Below are 19,237 nucleotides of genomic sequence, written 5' to 3'. Positions count from 1 at the left end.
CCCTTTGAAAAAAATCTTCTCAGCTCTTCATAACTGAAAATAATCTAAGTAATACTTGTTAATCTGACAGCGCATCACCTTTTCAGGTCGTTAAAAAGAAAGTGCTGTCCATTTAAAATTAGTCCATCATTCTGTGTCCTTTGCCAATTTGGGTGGTTTAATAAGTTCTGGACGGAGTTATTCTTTCTTGCAATTGCATAAATAGCTTAGTTCCAATAGTTCCAATAAATATGAAGCCTTGCATATGGGAGGGGGTTGATTCTTCCTCTACTCTACTGCAAGTGTCTCACTCTGAGCTCCTCACCCATGATTAAATGATTGGGAACTTTATGTCTGCACCAGTTCTTGTGAGTGACTTGTGCCAGAGGTGCAGCACCCATGTGTGGAAGATCCCAAGGTGCCATGGCTCCTTCCACCATGTTCACAGCATATTCAGAGATAACACAACTGAACATTCAGAACTGTTTCCAGGTCTCTTAAGCATGCAATCAGGAGATTTATGTACACATCAAATCACATGGGGACTGGCTGACTAAACTCCAGATAGGAGTTCTATGAAATATTACATGAAGCAGATTTACCATTGATATCTCTCAGTGTAATGGTCTGAGAAAGCAGATATTTGCTCTGTGATGAAAAGATAGGTGCTACTTACTGACTGGGAATCTTTTGTTCGTGTGCAGCAGAGGAAAACTTTGAGCCGTCGGGTCCAGCTGCTAGCCTGCCCTTCCTCCAAACGGTGCCTTCAACATGCAGAAAGGAAGAGTTTACAAATGGATTATGCCAGGTGGGGGGAGTGGGGGGAACAGACAAAAAATTTGAATTGCCATCCTTTGTGTTCCTCCTTGTTTGCAGAAGGGAGCGAGAGGTTCTTGAAGCAGCTCACCAAACAGTGAGAATAGACCCTGAGAATAGAAAGCTGACTAGCTTCACTTGAGAATGTGAATCTACCTCACACTGATGAAGCCCTACAGCATGAAACATCATGAAACAGTAGAGGAAGCTATGGATCTACAGCATAAAACAATAGAGGAAGCTATGGATCTTATGGGAGCATCTGCAGCTAAAGCAGGAGCATGAGATATCTTTTTCAGAACATCCTTGATGGGCTTGGGCCCATCCTCCTGTGTCCCAAACTCATCCACCCACATAAAAACTGCCTGGCAAATACAAACACTGTAACTGAATCCCTAAAGGTCACAAAGCCAGCTTCAAATTTCCTACACAGAGCCCCCTCTACCCATCTGTCACAGGAATCTTTGGGTCCCACTTCCTTTTTAGAAGGAATCACAGCCAAGGAACATAAAGCTGCCATGGGTGGATCAACAGCAAGAAAATGAAGCTGTTGCATAATCTTCTCATCAAAAATATGTTTCTTAGCAACCCGAGACACCAGTTTAGCCTTATTTGGATGGGCCCACTCAGCTTTCTTAGCTGAGTCAAAAATGTATGGAAAGGGAACAGTAACCACCTTGTGAGAAGCTGATGGGAAAGCCTTATCAGCACACACTGAGGAGGTGGCAGGTACAGGAGCTTTCTCCTCCCCAGTGAGCTCCTCCCCAGGAAGGGTCCAACAAACACTCTTTCCCTGCTACTGCATATGACATGAGGATATGTGGGATTGGGTGCAGATGAACCACCAGTGAGAACTGCTGCTCCATGCTTTTCTTGTCCCACTGATGGCCTGACATTGGGTGCACCCCAGCTAGCCATCCTAGCACCTCTACTGGTGCGGCTTATACCCCCACTCCTGAAACACCCAGAGACAAAGAGGAACTGGGTGGAAGAATCAAGAAAACACAGACAAGCCAGTTGAAAACAAGAGGTGCAGGAAGCAACTAGGGAGAGAAAAGACAAACAACAACAACAACAAAAACAACAACAACAACAACAACAAAGCACCCCTGCTTCCGCACACCAACGGGAGAGGAACAAAGGAACAGAAACCAAAAAGACAGACACAATAACTAGGGTAGCCATATTTCAAACAGTGAAAATCCAGACAGAAAAGTTGTTGAGCTGTTTTTGCAAAATAACATAAAAAATTGATGTTTGAACTATTTTTATGGGAAAGCAGTGGAAATTACCACCCAGTTGCCATATGTCCAAATTTTCCTGGACATTTTTGCCGATTTCAGCCCAGACACTGCTACCAACTACAGTATTCCAGATATATCTGGGAAATTCCGGATGTATGGCCACCCTGCAATAACAGAGGAAAGGCTCTAAAATGTAAAGGTTCTGAAGAACACAAAACAACCTTGATTACCATTGGCTGCAAGCAGGATTAGTCTGGTAGGAGGGAGAACTCCTCCCCCTGGAGGGGAGCCAAAAAGGCTCTAGGCTAGGGACTCTGCCTGCCATGTCCAGTAGGAGGAGTCATCCCTTTTAAAGAATGTCCTCCAGTCTCATCTCACCAACAACAACAAAATGAGACAGTTGACTTTTAATTGCAAGCCTTGACAGAGAGGAGCATAAGTTGGACCCGTAACAAAATTCAGCAGTGTAGAGTGCTCCTGCTCAGGATATTCAATTCCACCCCTGCTCCTGCCAATTTTCTTTTGTTTCACCCAGTCAATCAGTATCCAATACCCACCAAGCATGCTCAGTCTGCACTGCATAGTTTTGCAGGGTTTTTTTCCTTTTCTTTTTTGCCCCTGCTGGTTTTTTCCCTCTATGTGAATCTCATATTCCACACTCTTGTTGTGGATGGTGTTGTGGGTGGTGTCTACCTAAGGACTGAGCAGTCAGAAAACTGAGTATATATACACACACACACAAGTCAACCCTGCAACAAAATGTTGCTGTGTGGATCCTAGCCACCTTATTCTATCCCCACTCTGACCCCCACAACATTCAGTATCCCATGTCTACAGATAATGCACAGTCCTCACTGGGTGACTGTGAATGGAGGTTGCTTCCTAGGGTTTCCCCCCTGCATGTTTTTAAATTATTTATTATTATTATTATTATTATTATTATTATTATTATTATGCTTCAAGCAAACCTGATGGTGCTCCCATGCATCCCAGTATCTCCTGTGTGTGTGTTGTCATTTTAGCTACATCAGGACCAGCACTCAAGAGAACTAGGATCACTGTTAGTATATACAGTGGTGGTGGTGGTTGGAAGCAATGGTCTTCAACTGGGTGTTCCCCCCCCCAACAACTGACAAAGAGCAAGCCCTGTCCATGTGTTGCATTGTAAGCGCCTTTTTAAACAGCCTTGAGTGCAGGAGGATGAGGGATATTTAGGTGAAAAGAGAAAAAGTCCATATAAATCAGTTAATTAGGTCACAACACAGTTTTTTCGATCATGAAACAAATCAAGAAAAATAGCTTCTGATTTAGAGACATTAGATACATAATCCAGACTATATCTTGTTGAAATGCTGTTTTGTGACTTACCTCAAGTTGTACGTCCTCAAGTTACGTTGCCTCCTCTTTGTGGCTCGCAGTTTGACAAAAGTTCTTCCTGTTGGATCAAAGACGCACAGGACAGTGATGCAAACACTCAAAATGACGACCCAGTTGCAGACGACCATTCCTGGTAAAACAAAGAAGATTCAAATGCTCAGTTCCTAAGTGTCATCTATGACTCTCTTGGTGAGTTAGCTTTGCGTTTATGGGGTTTTTTTCTGAAGCAACACACTCAAGCTGAATTTCACTGACCAAAGTGAAGGCATGCATCCACAGTAACACCAGGTATCGCAAAACCAGATACTATTGAGTGAAAGGAATTATGGATAAAACAGCAGTTAGAGATGTACTGTTGGATTGTTTTGTAAGGACTTGCACTGGTTTCCAGAGCAATTGCAAAATCCATACAATACCTAGCCAGGCAGCAAAACAACAGCTACTGTCCTTCCATCCATCCATACTAATTGAAGTTTGTGCAATGGTTAAGTCTATCTGCAAAACATTCAGGGTGGGTACATTTATATAGGCAGAAAGTGAATTCATGCAGAAACCTTCAAATACACACCCAAAGTGACACTCTTGGCAGTAACATCATTGCAGGAGCTGTAGTACTGGGTTAACCAAACAATGCCCACAATAGCATAGATAAACTCAATCACCAGGATGGCTGAAACAATAAGAACATAGTGCACAATAGCAGCATTATTCTAATGAATACCTTGTTTCAAAGATGTCAGAGACCACCACAGTATTTCTTGTTAGCAGATCTCATGTATCCATTCCAATTTGTTATTTCACTTCCAGCAAAACCAGATTTTTGTCTAAGCTCAATTAAACATACCCACCCCCATTTTTCAAGGAAAACGCATAAAAAGAATTACATTTAGGAGCATTTTATACTAATGCTCAAGGAAAGCACCCAAAAATCTCTCAACAAAAAACGAATCTTTCCCTCATCCCCATTGAGCACCATAACAAATACTTCCCTAAAAATATGGACATATTTCAAGATAGGTAGTACAGCAACAAGAAATACTGTACAGAGTTTCATAAATATAATCTTCCTCTGTTCCACTTCGACCACTAAAATGACAGAACAGCTGAAAGAATTGTCTTAAATGTTTTATGATGCTGTGTATTTTAGATCCGATGTCATATTATTTTTATATGTGTAGCCCAACCTGGGACCATTTAGTGAAGATGGATTATAAATGTTGTAAATAAGTAAATACTGCCCAACCCCATTTCTCTCCTGAAATCCACCTATGATATAGTTCAATTCCTCATTGGCTTTAGCAATCTCAGGAAGGTACACATGAGTTTCATTTGATTCTGGCAAAAAATAATAATAATGGGGGGGTGAAAGGGGGAGGCAAAATGCACAAATATAAATTGTACACTAATTGACTAGGCAGCAGAATCTTGGACCCAGAGATGCTGATGAATTTCTTCAAGCTTGAGCTCATGCAATTCTATGGTTGTATGATTTTCCCAACCTCAGACTGGCTCAGAAAATTATCCCAGGTGTTTGTTTTTCATTTTGGGGAAAGAACTCTGAGGCAAACTGGAGAGAGCTCACCCATCCCTACTCTGACTCAAAGCAGGGCACGGATGATAACAACAACATGCTACTATTGCAAGAAAGTAAAAGAAAAAGCCCATTCAGCTACAGATCTAATTCAAAGGGCATAATTGCTATCATACTGCATTGCTCAGTCCTGAACTGAAAACATTAATTTCAGGTATCAAAAGGTGACATTTTACACAGTCTAACAAAACTTTTCAGTGACTGGAGGTGCTGCTACCTGTAGCATGTAATTTCAACACCCGCCCCCAATAATTCCTTTTATCAATAAAATAATGAATAAAATGCTGAAATGTTCTTTTTTGAATGTCACACTACATTCTCAGATAAAAGCCTGTTTTCTAAGTTTTCACAACACTTCAAGCTAAACAGCTAAAGTGTGAGTAGCACAGCTGCAATAGATGTCTATATATTGTGGTTGCAGACTTGTAACAGAAATTGGTCACAATGAGCAACATATTATCTCTCTTCATCTCAATGCCTGGAACAGTCCAGGAAGATTTTTTAAAGTGATTAAAAAAGAAGAAGATGTATTTTTGGATACTCACGTAGCCATTTAAAAAGTACAATAGTTCAAGAAGAAAACATGCTAGGGTCCATATCTCAGCAACGTACCTCAAATTCAAGAAAGGGGGGGGGTGTCTTACTTTAAAAAAATTTCCCCAAAATATCCCCAAATATTATTTATTTATAAATTTGCCACTGTTAAATTAGATCTTGTGCCAAGACAGTGAGAAGCCACTCCTAAATGCTCGATGGAATAATCTCTACTGAAGTAAAGTGAGAACCTTTTTCTTGTGACAAATGTGAAGCTGTAACTTATGCTGTGGAGAAAAGCCCCACATTTTCTTCTTCAAACGAGTGCCTTTTTTCTTTTTCTTTGACGTTATCATATTTACCTAGAATCCTCAATATTTTGCTGCTGGAAAAATGCAGTTTCCCACCCTGCTCTTTCATCTTTTGCCATTTTGACTGCTCTGTGGGATCAGGCTGCACTTAGCTTGAATCAAGGGCTAGTAGTTTCGACACCAACAGCGATGAGAGATAGCACTGTATCCCTGTACCAACTGAACTTTGCAGATTTTAAAGGGCTTTTCCCACGTTTGCTTCCCTAAAGAATGATAACATCTACTTTGTATATTCACCAATTAAATATTGTAAGTAAAATAAAAAAACCAAAACCAAAAAGAGGTTCTAGCCCCTGCAAGGCTACCCCCTAATGTTCACTCAATGGATGAATTCAAGGAATGGAAAGGAGAAAAATATGAGAACCTTTCTATGCACATGGTTTTTTTCTGAACAGGGAGGGAGTCATTTAATTTCTTAATAGTGCTGCCACCCATCCACTAAGGAAGGTTCTTCAGAAACTGCAAAAGCTGCTTGCAATGTAGCATGGGATACAGACACTTTTAAGATGAGAAGCTGAAAGCATTGTTATACAGAGAGAGCTTCTTGCACACTTTCCTAGAGTGAGTCTTGGATTTTATTTGCTTTCCTCCCCTCTCCCTCCACTTCAGCTGAGTTTTAATTTGGATTCACAAACTTATTTAAGCAAGGCTTGGGAAAGGAGTAATCATGCCTACAAAAAAATTACATCCTGTGAAGAAGTAACTAAACAAGAATAGGCAGCAATGTTACAATGTTTAGAATTGGGTTGATGCCCTTCCTGTGTGCAATGTTTTCTTATACAATTTTAATAAAAAATATGTGTCTCAGACAACAAAAATAAACACCCATCTAGAGCAGAGGAAGCCTAGTTCTTTCTATGATATGAATGGAAGGCCAGTTAAAAATGTTGTGAGTGAGCAATGCCTGTTTCTTTTTTTCTGGTAACATCTTTGAGAATCAGGCTCTCTTGAGGGAGACTGTAGGGAAAGGTTATGTGTCCTTCAAAAGACAAAGCAAATTCCATGCACACGTCACCAGTGGAAGAGATTCCTTTAAGTAGTCAGTACCTACAAAGAATATTTTCTGAGTGAGGAGGGCTATCAATGGAAACTTATTAGGACATGTGGGGAGCAAGGGGAGAAATAAACTTATGTGCTCAAGCACGGCAGGTGGGTTTAGGTTTGGTTGTGTGCATGCTAAGCATGAATTAGATTTCTACAAAAGAAGTATCAAGGCAGATGGAGAAAGGCAATCGTTACATGCAGTGTCTGCATTTCTACAGGATGGCATGGTAAATATAGTTATTACAAATGTAAAATGCTAAAAAGCAGACAAATGAAATGATGTCTTATGTCATTTAACAAAGTGAGTGACAGGGATCCAAAAAATTAAACTAATTAAAAGTTTACATAGGGTAAATTTATGCAGTGTCATAGGGACATCTGGCAAAAATTCACTCTCTGCATTTCCCACATCTGTAGTAGAAGTGAAACAAAAACTAGTTTTATAAATGGCTTTCCCCTGCTTAAAATTCAGAGGATGCTTCTAGACTAAAAAACATTCTTGGTGCTACCAATGAAAATGCCTTTGGATGAAGACAGAAATTCTGGAAAAGAGATTCTCCTCTGCAGTATGTATATTCTAAATGAGCAGCGTATTTAAATGGCTGAAAAGGAATGTGTTTTAGGTTTTGTGTCTGCTTATCCGTGTGCTGAAGGGGAAATCCCTTGAGTGTATAACAGATGGTTGCATCAAGTTCAAAAATTTATAAAGTCCCTTGGTCACTGTCTCTTACCCAGTCTGACGTACAGGACATATTGCATTGAATCCCGAGGTTCTGTGTACAAGATGCTGCCACGCATGCTGAGCCAGATGATTGCGACTTCTGCGATCATGCAGCTAAGCAAAATACCCAGATAGCCTCTGCCGTGGTCTACCAGGTTGAGAGAGCAGGTCTCATTGGGGTTGTACGCCAGTCCAAAGAGCACCACTGAAAGGATTATGAACCTGCCACACATAAGCACATATAATATTCCCTTGATAAACCTCAAGGTATCATATACTGTACATGAAAAAACAGTATTCAAAGAATGTCAACAGCAATATTATGATTGCAGGTCTGTAAAAATGTCTCTTTTTAATGTTTCCATGAAGCGGTTAGTTTATTTTATGCACTACACAAATAAGTAGTTAGTTTTGTACATATTCACAACTTCATACATCTAATAAAAAATGAGCTTTTGCCTATGAAAGCTCATCCCATAATAAAACAGTTACCTTCTAAAGGCATCAGACCCCTTTTAACATTTTATTCACAACGTAATTATGTTGTTACTTTTAATGAAATAAATTTGACAATAGTTTCCAGAGTCAGCCACTAAAGGAATGCTATCAGTGGTATTATAATCAGTATACACCGGGGTCTGGGTTTCTGAGATTACAGGCAAATATCACATTTAGCCAATTTCAAATGTTCCACTAATGTCATCCATTTATTTGTGGTATATACTTTGATAGTAAAATGCTGCTGCTTAGCTAGTGGGGATTTTCCCCCTCCCCCGCCCACATGCAGACTTCTGGATGGCATCCCAGAACATATTCTGTGTCCCTCTATAACTGAGAAAGAGAAAATTCCTTTTGACAGATCTGTCTACTTCTCCAATGCCATCAGGAGGTCTTAAAATGAGAATAGTAAAGGCGTGGACATGCTTTCAGTAGTCACTAGAGGGCAGAAGAAAATGTGGCAGGCATACGGTGCTGTAAATTCTGCATCAAGATTATGTCAATATGGTATTACTATTCTTGCCTACATAATGATTTTATTATACATGATACATGAGTATGCCCACATGACAAAGGGTAAAACAATAAGCTATCACAACTTCCATCACTTTGCTTGCCCTCTGGGAAGATGTGTGGCAACATGTAGATTCCCCAGCACACCACTGCTGAGTTATCCATAAAGAAACTTGTTACTGGTAGTCAGAAGCAACCAAGGAACAATTGATAAGAAGCAATCATACAATGTTGGTTTCACATTATAACACCTGACAAACTAACATCCTTGGTTCATTCCAGGACCGCAATACCTCAAGGATTGCCTCTTTCCATATGAACCTACCTGGATCCTGAGATCATCTTCTGAGCCCTTCTTTGTGTGCCTCCTCCTCAAGAGGTCCAGAGGGTAGCAACATGAGAACGGACCTTCTCTGCAGTGGCTCCCTGTCTGTGGAATGCTCTCCCCAGGGAAGTTTGCCTGGCACCTTCATTATACACCTTTAGGTGCCAGGCAAAAATGTTCCTTTTTAACCAGGGCTTTGGTTGATCTGATTTACATCCTATGTGCTTTTAAAATGGTTTTGTTAAGGGGGGGGGGCTATTGGGTTGTTGTTTTTATTTTTATTATGTATTTTGTGGTTTTATATCTTGATTTTATTCTGTGAACTGCCCTGAGAACTCTGGGTATAGGGCGGTATATAAAGTCTAATAATAATAATAATTCCAAGGGATGCCATTGTAGGGCGGTAATTGCGGCAAAAGTTTTCCATACTAAGTATTAACAGAAATTGTGAGAAGGTATGAAATACTCTTTACCGTGGTTTTATCAAGATAATTCAACACAGTGTGTTGCATTAAATTCTGCATTAACTTATCTTTCTAATGATATGTACTGTAGTTATATGCCATTAGTCTAAAAAAGACTGATGTTATGAGTCAACACTTGGGAAACCCCATCAATTGATACATTTACTGTATTCTTTTCAGTGCCTACTGACGACATTCTGAGCTTTACCATCAGACGTTTAGAAAGTTTGTATGAGTTTAAATTGTTTTGTTGTGGTTACAACTTTATGCTTTAAACAATGGTTATAAATGATTAGTGATGATTTTATTGCTTTATCTTTTTTGTAAACCACTTTGAGGATTCTTCTACATACAAGCAGCATATACATTTTATGAAATAATTTTTTTTTAAATGCAGCGTTTTGAATGACACTTTTTATAGGGGAGCAGGATGCTACCAATAACTGGAAAAAAGAGTAGCAAAACAGAACAAAAAACTCTGCTCATTAGTAGAGTCATGGAAGCTTTCTGCTCAGGTGTATGTTTTCACTTACCAAGTGGTATGAAGGAGAAAGAGAAAGATGGCTGGCAAAACAAGGTCATCACTGCCTACAGACCAGCGACGACGGAATACCACAATCCCTGGCATGGCTAATGGGTCTGAGGAGGATCACCAGGCACAATGCTCACCTTCTGAAACAGAAGAACAAATAGCAATTAAGCAAGGTTTTTCCAGCCATCAAAAAAAGATGGCTGTTCACTTGTTCCAAGAACAGAATAGTTGTAATGATATCTCAGACAATTTTCCCGCACAATTCTCAAATTTGTACCCTGCCACTCTGAGTGATAGGTTAGGTGGAGAGATAGTGATCCAGTTTTAAAGTTTAATTTCAACTCAGGGCTCCCCTTTCCAGTTGGACATTCTATCTCCTACACCATATTGGCTATCCAAGTCTCTTTCTCAACCCATGGCCATAAGGCAAGACCAAATTCATTTTTGTGAACTGCCATGGTCTCTGATTAACATGGCCGTCCAGATTTTTATTTTTATTTTAAGATTAAAACTGGGCCCTCCAAAAGCTGAAAGCTGCCTCTAGGTGCATGACCCAGTGCTCCTGGCATAGGTATATATCAGGGGTCAGCAAACTTTTCCAGCAGGGGGCCGGTAAACTGTCCCTCAGACCTTGTGGGGGGCCTGGACTATTTTTTTTTAAAAAAATGAACGAATTCCTGTGCCCCACAAATAACCCCAAAATGCATTTTAAATTAAAGGACATATCTTACTCATGTAAAAATACCAGGCAGGCCCCACAAATAAGCCAGAGATGCATTTTAAATAAAAGGACACATTCTACTCATGTAAAAACATGCTGATTCCCGGACCGTCCGTGGGCCGGATTTAGAAGGCGATTGGGCCGCATCCGGCCCCTGGGCCTTAGTTTGGTGACCCCTGGTATATATGGTATGGCTGTCATCAGTACCCACTGGAGAGGCCATGGTGAGTGACCCACATGTATGCCACCCACAGCAGGATTTTGTGAAGGGTTCTTCATTCCTTTAAAAATTACATTATTATATGAAAGGAGGGATGCCTAGCTACATAGTCACATGTGCATTCATGCTGCCTTTAGTAGGGGGGGGGGGGCTAAACATTCACCATGTTGTACAATAAATGAAATGGGTTAGGTAAAAATCACTTGCAACCTAGTCTTGTTACTTTCACCACTCCAGGACTAGAAAACGGGGCCAATTTAGCAATCTTTAGAAGCCAGAGATCCTCCCCTTCCCAAATAAATGTTCATATAACTACTAAAAGCTAAACACTTGCTCTTTTAAAACTGGAGGTTAGGTAGATTCTGCAGTAATTGTCAGGATGATTTCCTTATTCATGCTTTGATGGTTTGATTATTCGATCATGCCCAGCAAAAATAATATTGTGCCACATGATGAAGACAAGGCAGTCATGCCACAATAAATGTGTTACTTTTAAAGATGCTCATGGGCTTGTTGTCATTATTCTGAAAAAAAAAACTATTCTTCTGGAATTTTCCCTATGGGCATGCAGATTCCTAAACTCTCTTGATACTGCTATTCAGAGCTACAGATGATGCAACATCTGAATGTTTAAAAGAGGCATTAGGAGGATCAAAAGAATCACAGCTATAGTTGAAGGGAGGTGAGCATTAGCTGAAAGTGGAGTGAAACCCATGCTCCCTGGATTCCAATTCACAAGATTAGTGGGAATCTTATTACAGAGCTCTGTATTGGTTACTGATCTTTTCTAGATGCCTGTGGAAGCTCTAACAGGTGGCTTAGCATCTTTATTCCATATTACACATAGGATAAAAGCATTGAAATTTGGGGGGTTTGAACATAATATAAAGCCAGTCCTATGAACTATCATAAGGTATTCACTCTAAATTTTGCACGACTGCTTGCATTTGCACTTGCAAAGGAGTATGGATGCTAAGTTGGCATTCCCAAACTGTTTCCCTGGCAAGATTGCTCGGACCAGTCTGCTAACCTACTTTTTAAAAATTCTGGAATTCGTATCCATATTGGCACCTTTTAATTTGTTCATTTTGGTCCAGTAAGTCCTCTGGAGAGTCAGCTGCTACAACATGGTGCTTGTGACCCAAATTCCAGCCTGCAACACAGTCTGTCAAAACCAATGAAGTGGAGCTTCCTGAATGGGTGGGTGGCAATTTTTCTACAGAATGATTCTTCTGAAGAAAGAGATCCACTCAATCAGGAAGCTGAAGTTTGTCATACATGACAAGTTTTCCCAGTTTTGGCAGTGAGGTCTAAGTATACAAATGTATGTATCCCTGCATGAAAGTCAGCTCCACTGAATGAGGCAGGACTCACTCCAGAGTAAATATGTATGGTACCTGTCATATGTTAACCTTTTCAAGGTGTGATAAACAAGGTGTACAGACATCTTTGTCATATCTTCATAGGATTGTGCATGGAAATGGATGTTGAATCACAACCAAAAAACCCACAGGACAACAGGAAGGCTTTTGATATTGGTTCTCCAAGACCAGCATATATGCTCATGATGTTATTAAAGCAGAAATTCCTACCCATATGTCTGCAAGGTGTTAGTCAGGTTATGGGATTTGCAACAGGAAGGTCAGCCACATCAGTTATAAAGTGTATCAGTTTTAGCATTATGAACCAAAGCATGATGCACATAATCTAAAATCTTGCTATCAGCTTTTTTTATGACTGCAATTAGACTCTGAGGCTTTTGAATCCATTGGCTTGGATACTAAGCCTTCTACAAGTCGAAGAGCTCCTTCTGTTTATAGAAGACTTTCGATTCAGCAGAAGATCTCACTAATGAATGGCAGGGGAGGAGATCTTCACAGATTTGTGTCATACTTTTGTGGCCATGATAACAAACTTCTCCTAGAATAGAAATGAGAATGCATTCACAGCTGGAGGGAATCCTACAAGTAATATTTTGGCTGCAAGCACCTTGGGCTGGATATTCAAAGAGCTTCTGAGTTACATAATTCATTTTACCACTGGCATCAGTCATCTCAGATAGCAGTGTCACACTGGGATACTAGACAAAATTCAAGAGCACTCCTAGTTTAAATCTGAATATCAGACTGTAAGGTCCATAATTTATCCACCCAGAAACAGTAATTATGCTAACTCATTTGGCCATAAGGAATGATTCATTTTTCTGTGGACAGCAGCTGTACAATAATTCTCTTCAGCCAGTACTCTGTTCACCCAAGCAACTGTTCAAAAACTTCCACTAGCCTGAACATCACATAAACAGAAATTTTTGTACACTTCCCCCCGCTCCCCACATTATGAAGAGATCTCCCTATGCCCCTTTGTGAAACACTAGAACTGATACAACAGATTGCTCTGTGAGTCGCCCAAACCCAGCTTGCATAGCAGCTCCATTCAAATTCAACGTCTAAAGAGCCTATTCTCAGTGCCCTTGCAGCAAGTGGCAGCTGTGGTTTTCAGTCAGCCCTAGCTTGCTTCCAGGCACAGCTGCCACAGGCATACATGCCGAAGGCACGTGCTGAAGCCAACCCAGATCATCCTTTGGCAAGTCCCCCTGAATATTTCTGGATATTTAATGGCCAGATTCTTCTCTAGTGCTTCCTTTTTTCAGAAGCTTGTTAATGGCAACATTGCAGTCGGGGTCTATGTATATAGTCTTTCCTACTCACAGACTCTTGTGATGAATTTCAAATTAATCCCTACAATATAATTCCCAACTCCATAAGTCAAAGCATACAGCACTTGTCTATATGGCCTTTCCCCGCAGAATGTGTCCTTGAAAAACTGGTGATTTTTGTACTGCTTCATGGGTGGAGTCACTACCCTGTTCTAAACATCCAGGTTGGTTGTACTGGTATTGAGTTTCTTTTTGAAAATGAACATCACTTGTCCACAATGTCCTCTTCAATGTCTGAACAGGTTCCGGGAGACTATCAAAACCTAGGAGAGGTTTTGCTGCTTGAAGCATAGTTGAGGTATCTTGAAGGGCCTGCCTGCTAAATCTAGCAGTAGGAACTCAAGCCTTCCACATAAATCAGAGAGCCTTTCTCATCTGAAATATTTGCAACAGATTTGACAGCTGAAAGTGGCTCCATTTCTATTCTGGAATAAATAGCTTAGCTTCCTGATTCACACTAGTAGTACTTCCTCTGTTCTTCGCGGAACAATTTGGCAAGAGTAGGAACAAGGAGGGGGGATATCTTCCTGATATCCAAAGCATCTTAGTTCTCCTCAGTCCTGCCTGGCTACATCTCAATTTCTAATCCATCCTGATGACCTCACCAAGCACTAATAAAATAGTTTAAGAAGGACCTGAACATGATCTGTAATAAATCTCAATGAGGCCCAACATGTTTGATAATTTTGAGCTACTCTATTTCCTTATCCTGCAGCATGTCCCAGGAGTATTGCTTCATATATATTTCCTTATCCTCCAACATGTCCTATTTCCTTATCCTATTTCCTTATTCTCCAGCAAGTCCCAGGAGTATTGCTTCAATATACATATGTGTGTGTGTGTGTGTGTGTGTGTGTGTGTGTGTGTGTGTTCTCTTAAGCAATCAACAAAATGGGCAACACCTAAATAATCTCATTTGTACTACAGTCATACCTCGACATCCGAAGGCTTCGACATCCGAAGGCTTTGACTTCCGAAGGCTTTGACTTCCGAAGTCGAAGTCTCCGGAAGTCCGCCCGATGCACGCGTTCTGCGTCTGCGCAGAGCGGCGCGCAGTCAGTGCGAAATCACGCTTTGCACATGCGCCGTAGCGGCACTTCGACAACCGAAAACCTTGACTTACGAAGACGACCGCGGAACGGATTGTCTTCGTAAGTTGAGGTACCACTGTATATGCATCACAGTCAGGATTTGCTTCTCAAAGCACTCTTGTGGTAAGAACCAATATATATACTTTCTACATCTATCTACAATTATCATATGATGATGTTGTTTTCACAAGGTTCACATTCAAATGATCTAAAGAACTTCCAAGATTCAAACCATAGGAACTTTGGTGAAGTGGTTTCAGAGAATTCTCAAAAATGTTGTTGGAAAAGTGTGCCTTCCACCCTCCGGGTTAATTAATTGTCTTTTTGTTTCTTAAATCTGAGGGCCCTCCCAGAGAAAATATTATACCTTGAGTTGAACATCCAAGCACAGTTACCCCTGCCACCAAACAGTATCCTTTAAAATGAAAGGAGGAATCTTCTCTTTCAGCTTAAATCAGGAGAATGATAAATGAGATGAACATGCAAATGTACATCTCAGTGTAGATGCAGTCTATCTGTACTGCACTGTTGCAATATATATTCCCCATAAGGATGTACATTTAGATACACATCCAAGTATCTGAGAGTGGCTCTACTTCATTGGATTGGGCAAGGAAGTATAGATGACAGAGAAGAATTCTAGAGAGAATGGAAAAGGAAGAAAGCTATCTTCTTTGCCTTGCCCCTCTTGAGAAAATATGTATGTCCTCCCATTTTTATGAATTTAATTGTAAAGGGCCGACCTGCATTCACTGAGTAGCAGGGGCTGATTTCTTAATTTGAGATTCATTCACCTAACCCATCAAGTTGCTGACATTATGAAGAATTGGTACCAAGTTGCTCCAGTGAAAATCCCTAGTGATATCTTTTGTTCTCTCTTTACACAGCAATACAGTACCTCTTCCCACCCAAAAAAATTGGCAAGCATTACTAGCCTTCCCTTCCCTCACATTTTCCTAAGGATCAATGTTCGCTCCCAACACTCATTGTATACCTTTGTAAAATATTACTCCCTCTAGAAAAAAACTAGCTGGACTCTACCTCCTGTATTATATTTTGCAATCATGAAACTTTTCCAGCAATGAAATCTCACAGAAAATATGAACAAAGAATGATTCATGTTTAAAACCAAGTAACTTTGAATAGACTACCTTTTTTTACCTTAGCAAGCCTACTATTTATATGACAGACATCTGAACCTGCTTTTCTCCAAACTATTGAAGATAGTGTTGAAGTCAAGAGTAAGAACAGTAGCAACTGAGAATGAAAAAGCATCTGGTACACAGGCAGAAAATGGAAAAAGTATGTTATCCTGAAAGTTAAGAGGCAGATCATTCATGTTTTTTATTTGAGTGGTTCAAAAATCAGGAATTGGTAGATGTACTCAAAATCACTGGACCTGAAATTATGAGTCCAGGAAGAAAGCAAAAAGAAGGTATCATATCATGTTACTCTAGATTAATTAAGTAGCCTGGAATACAGTAACTCTTGTACTCATAATCACTAACACACATTAGAATCCCAATTCTTCAACATGCATGCATTAAAAAAATGGGAAATAATATGTTACCACACCTTATCTTCTCCGATTGTGTAGAATAGTGCAGTCAAATTGTATAAATTAACTAATTTGCTGTGATGATGAGTACATGTCCTGACTACTTAAAACAGTAAAGGATTACCAAGTGTTTGAAAAGGACTTTACACCTGGATTAGAGCATGCATTTATGAAGTCATGGGAAGGCATTTATTTGCACAGAAATGCATTTAAAATGTCTCAAGTGCATTGTTACACAAACTGGGTTCCCAGGCTCAAATGGAAACTGGAGTGTGTGTGAATAAAATATGCTTACATAGCATGTAGTCCAGTAGAAGCACATTCTTCTGTCCCAAGAAGCTTTCTTGGGATAGCCCGTGTCCATGGACGGAGTCTTCATGAGTGAAGGAGGAATCAGCATACTCGCCCTGGCACCACTGAAAACCCCAAGCAGGAGGGAAAAAACAGCTTGGTGACTGTCTGCCAACAAAGCCAGTCATCCGCATCCCCAGCAGCAGCAGCATCAACACTACCTCCATCACAACAGGTCCCTCCCTCCAAGACACAACCATCATTTATTCAACTGAAGCTACTTCAAGCAAAAAAATTGTGAATCAGGACTCCCCCCCCACCTCTTTCTACATTTTGGTCTCACTCTAGAAGGAAGTGACCTCATTTCCTGCTCTCAGGAGACTTATGAATTATGGGAGGAAGGACTGAGAATGAGAGCACACAATGTCACTCATGAGAGAAACACCAAGGGACACAGAATGCTCTCAGAAAGCAAGTGCAGCACCAGAGAAGCAGCACCTCTTTCACTAGACAAATCAGAGCAACTGAGTGCACTGTAAATGACTTTGGAACACTCTAAATCCTTCCTAAATATCAGAAATCCTCTTTCCCTGCAACAGATTACATCAGAGACAGAACTATAGGAGCAAAAGGCTGAAAAGGCTTTGGACCTTTGGCTGCTTCTTTAATATTCTGTAAACAAGAGGCACACAGGAGGGGCCATCTTCTTAGTCGAAGAGTGAAAGATCTCCTCTCACATGCTGCTTTAGCTGTGGAGGGCTCCACTACATGCTCTGTTAAGCATAATATTTAAATGTACAACTAGGGCTGCCACTTTCCTTTCCTAACCTAACCTAAAGTAGCTGTCAGCAGCCCAATCTGTATCAGGACTATAGTGGGGAGGAAGATAACCCCATCTCTCCCACACAGTCATGTTCTCTAGTCTCAATTCTCTCTCTGGCTCAAAGGAAGAATCAGAAGGAGGGGAGGCATCACCTAGGGAGGCATCATCCCCCATTCCAGGATTCACCTAACTCCTCATACTCAGAAGGCAACCCCTGACTTAAATGCAGTCTCCACTACTCCTGTGCCATAAGAGCCAGCAGCTGCAGATTCAGGCAATGGCCATTTAAGAAACAGACAGTTCCTTAGAGGGGGTGGGATTAATACCAGGTCCAAAGCAGTCAGCGTTCATAAGGTCTCTGCATGCTGCTGAGAACAACCATTCTCCTGGAGTGATTTCCAGCAAACCCTTGCCATGGTCTCCTGGCCTTCCCTATTCCTTTCAGTAAGTGCCACTGCCTTCCCTGGGAGCCTTCAGCCAAGCTAGGACAGGGCAAATGCTGCAGTCCTAATATGATACGACTAAGACACGCACACCATGGCTACTTTTTGATAGGAAAGAGAACTGAGGAGTCCTAATCACATTTTTAAATAGTGTGCTTAATGTAACATATAGTTTGGCTCTAATTCTTTGTGACACAAGGATGTAGCAGGGAGTGGGGAAGGAGCACTGCAGAATATACATCTGGAGGGTTAAGGCTTAGTTTATAGAACAAGAATGAGGCCACAAGATTTCAGATAAAGTCACAAGTTTTCAGATAAAACTAGGGAGATTTAGTTAAATCCACAATGCTACTAGATCTGGCATTCGCTGCTGAAGCACAGTACATACAGAAGCTGAGCACAGCAGGAAGAAACGGAAATTGGCTTATGCATATCCCATTAGATATAAGAGACACCATATGCAGCCCTTAGGTATGCACACCAGCCCAAAGCTACTCATTCCTAAGGAAGGGAGATACAGTGCTACACTGTGGGTTCAAAGCAGCCAACAGCAGCTCATGAAGGGGAGGAACAGCAGAAGTGCCCTTGCTAGGACAAGGATGGAGCAAAGAGAGGCTGCAGCAAGATGGGTGAGCTGTGGGTTTGTGGTGGCAGCATCTAGCAGGTGTGTGCTCACCTGTGGAATGGCACTGCTATCAATTCAGAGGTCCACTGACCTTGCTGTCACCTTGCCCCATCACAACAAACACAGTGCAGCTGCAACTCCTATTCCCAAGTTTTCATTTGGGTTTCCAGATGTCTTAGAATTAGTGCACTATTTCACGTAGCTCAATGTTGTGAGTTCTTTTCTCCATTAGAATGGCCTCAGGTTGAGTTCTCAGCATCTCAAATCAAAAGAGCTCAAGTTGTATGAAGATGTCTGCCTAACACCCTGGAGTAAACAATACTAGAATTGATGAGCCAGTGGTCTGACTTAGTGGTGTAGTGGGGGGCTGTGGCCCCAGGCGCAGAATCTTGGGGAGGGCAAACCAGGAGCCCCCACCCCAGCATGTGCCTGGCATGCGAGCCCCCTGGGTGAGCACAGAGGGTGTTCTTCACCCTCTGTGCCCAGCTTCGCTCCTGCCCACCAGCTGATGGACGGGCCCCGTGAGCTGGGCAGGGTGAAGAGCACACTCCATGCCCCGCCAGGCACTCGAGCCCCCGCCTGTCAGCTGGTGGGCAGGCACTCAAGCACTTGATGGGGACAGAGCATGGAGAATGCTCTCCACCCTCTGTCCTCCCACCCGGGACAAAAGCACCTGCTCACCCGATGACGAGCTGGCCCTGGCCCGCTGGGCAGAAGCGGGGCCCAGAGGGTAAAGTGCA

The 19,237-nt window shown here is 41.4% G+C and overlaps 1 protein-coding gene across 8 annotated transcripts in view; it reads right to left on the bottom strand.

Annotated features, from left to right (window-relative positions):
- The window catches only part of DAGLA (diacylglycerol lipase alpha), a 97,789-nt gene that overhangs the window by 28,956 nt on the left and 49,596 nt on the right, over window positions 1-19,237 (bottom strand). For 4 of the 8 annotated variants that reach the window (XR_015948756.1, XM_088665246.1, XM_060276978.2 and 1 more), the window contains 6 exons: window positions 16,611-16,731; window positions 10,011-10,149; window positions 7,688-7,899; window positions 3,985-4,086; window positions 3,408-3,546; window positions 656-743 (listed from right to left, as the gene is read on the bottom strand). Coding sequence is in view for 7 of the 8 variants with exons in the window: in XM_088665246.1 (XP_088521372.1) it covers window positions 656-743; window positions 3,408-3,546; window positions 3,985-4,086; window positions 7,688-7,899; window positions 10,011-10,105 (636 nt within the window). In the remaining variant the exon portion in view is untranslated. The remainder of the gene's footprint in view (window positions 1-655; window positions 744-3,407; window positions 3,547-3,984; window positions 4,087-7,687; window positions 7,900-10,010; window positions 10,150-16,610; window positions 16,732-19,237) is intronic. The other 4 variants (XM_060276986.2, XM_088665266.1, XM_088665270.1 and 1 more) reach the window with 2 other exon arrangements.

This window comes from Zootoca vivipara, chromosome 1 (assembly GCF_965207765.1).
Source record: "Zootoca vivipara chromosome 1, rZooViv2.hap1.1, whole genome shotgun sequence".
NCBI lineage: Eukaryota > Metazoa > Chordata > Lepidosauria > Squamata > Lacertidae > Zootoca > Zootoca vivipara.
Note: the sequence above shows the minus strand (reverse complement) of the source record. Positions and strands in the feature narration are given on the sequence as shown.